Here is a 1,351-nt window from a genome sequence, read left to right as displayed (position 1 = left end):
CAGCTTCAGACTCATTAGAATGGTTATGAGTTTTTTTCAAGTTGAAAGCATCATCGGAGGAACAGAGAGAGAGGAAAGGCAGACTGACCGAGGGAGGGGTCAGACCCAAGTAAACAGAGGAGCTGCCAAAAATCTGTTCAGAAGCTGAATGGGGAGCTATATAGAGAAACCTGTAGGGGGGGCTCTGTAGAGAAACCTGTAGGGCTCTGTAGAGAAACCTGTAGGGGGGCTGTGTAGAGAAACCTGTGGGGCTCTGTAGAGAAACCTGTAGGGTTCTGTAGAGAAACCTGTAGGGGGGGCTCTGTAGAGAAACCTGCGGGGCTCTGTAGAGAAACCTGTAGGGGGGCTGTGTAGAGAAACCTGTGGGGCTCTGTAGAGAAACCTGTAGGGCTCTTTAGAGAACCTGTAGGGGGGCTCTGTAGAGAAACCTGAGGAGGGGCTCTGTAGAGAAACCTGTAGGGGGGGCTCTGTAGAGAAACCTGTAGGGCTCTGTAGAGAAACCTGTAGGGGGGGCTCTGTAGAGAAACCTGTAGGGCTCTGTAGAGAAACCTGTAGGGGGGCCTCTACAGAGAAACCTGTAGGGCTCTGTAGAGAAACCTCTAGGAGGGGCTCTGTAGAGAAACCTGTAGGGGGACTCTGTAGGGAAACCTGCGAGCAAAAAGAGAGAAAACAGAGAAGAAATGGCCAGAACTGCAAAGCGCTCCTTTAACTCAAAAAAATAAAGTATGGTTAGCCTTGACATGTACACACATTTTCAAAATAAACCAACATGAAAAAAGACATATGTTGAATAATGAGAATCACTTTCTGAAAGCATGTCCTAAGTCTGGTATCCCTTTCTCTCCTTTGTGTTGCCCTTTGGCATATCGTTTATTTTAGAACTTGAAACTAAGTTTGGTTGTCACATGTTTTGTTCTGTCCGTTCATACTACACCCTGTTGAAAGGCATGTCGGGTTGAGGAACATAAGAGAGGAACTGTTACAGCGTGTATTTTTGCCAAAGTAATGTGGTTATTTCTGTTTTGCTGGGCAATACACTGTGACTTCCATTAAGTTGATGGTACTCTGTTTAAAATATCAATTTCAGCAGCTTCATTTTCTTTCTTTCTTTCTTTCTTTACCACCAGCCCCCATGATGCCAGAGTACGAGTCTGAGGCTCCGCTGAACGAGACAGAGACCACCATCACTATCCTGCTAAAGCCCGCCCAGTCACGTGGCGCACCTATCAGGTAAGGTCTTATATCTGTTTTATATTCCTATGTTGTACTCCTGTCTCTTTTCCTTCTGTCTCTTCTTTCTTTTCCTTTCTTCTTCTCTGTTTTCCTACCCTCTTACTTCTCCTTAGACCCC

The 1,351-nt window shown here is 46.0% G+C and overlaps 1 protein-coding gene and 1 long non-coding RNA gene across 16 annotated transcripts in view; one reads left to right on the top strand and one right to left on the bottom strand.

The window, feature by feature from the left end:
* Window positions 1–1,351, top strand: part of ptprt (protein tyrosine phosphatase receptor type T) — a 385,704-nt gene that overhangs the window by 215,098 nt on the left and 169,255 nt on the right. For all 15 annotated transcript variants that reach the window (XR_004331615.1, XM_032513298.1, XM_032513297.1 and 12 more), the window contains one exon: window positions 1,128–1,230. Coding sequence is in view for 14 of the 15 variants with exons in the window: in XM_032513298.1 (XP_032369189.1) it covers window positions 1,128–1,230 (103 nt within the window). In the remaining variant the exon portion in view is untranslated. The remainder of the gene's footprint in view (window positions 1–1,127; window positions 1,231–1,351) is intronic.
* The window catches only part of LOC116687717 (uncharacterized), a 113,842-nt gene that overhangs the window by 41,088 nt on the left and 71,403 nt on the right, over window positions 1–1,351 (bottom strand). The window lies entirely within an intron of this gene.

The sequence above is a fragment of the Etheostoma spectabile genome, chromosome 4 (assembly GCF_008692095.1).
Source record: "Etheostoma spectabile isolate EspeVRDwgs_2016 chromosome 4, UIUC_Espe_1.0, whole genome shotgun sequence".
NCBI classification, from domain to species: domain Eukaryota; kingdom Metazoa; phylum Chordata; class Actinopteri; order Perciformes; family Percidae; genus Etheostoma; species Etheostoma spectabile.
Note: the sequence above shows the minus strand (reverse complement) of the source record. Positions and strands in the feature narration are given on the sequence as shown.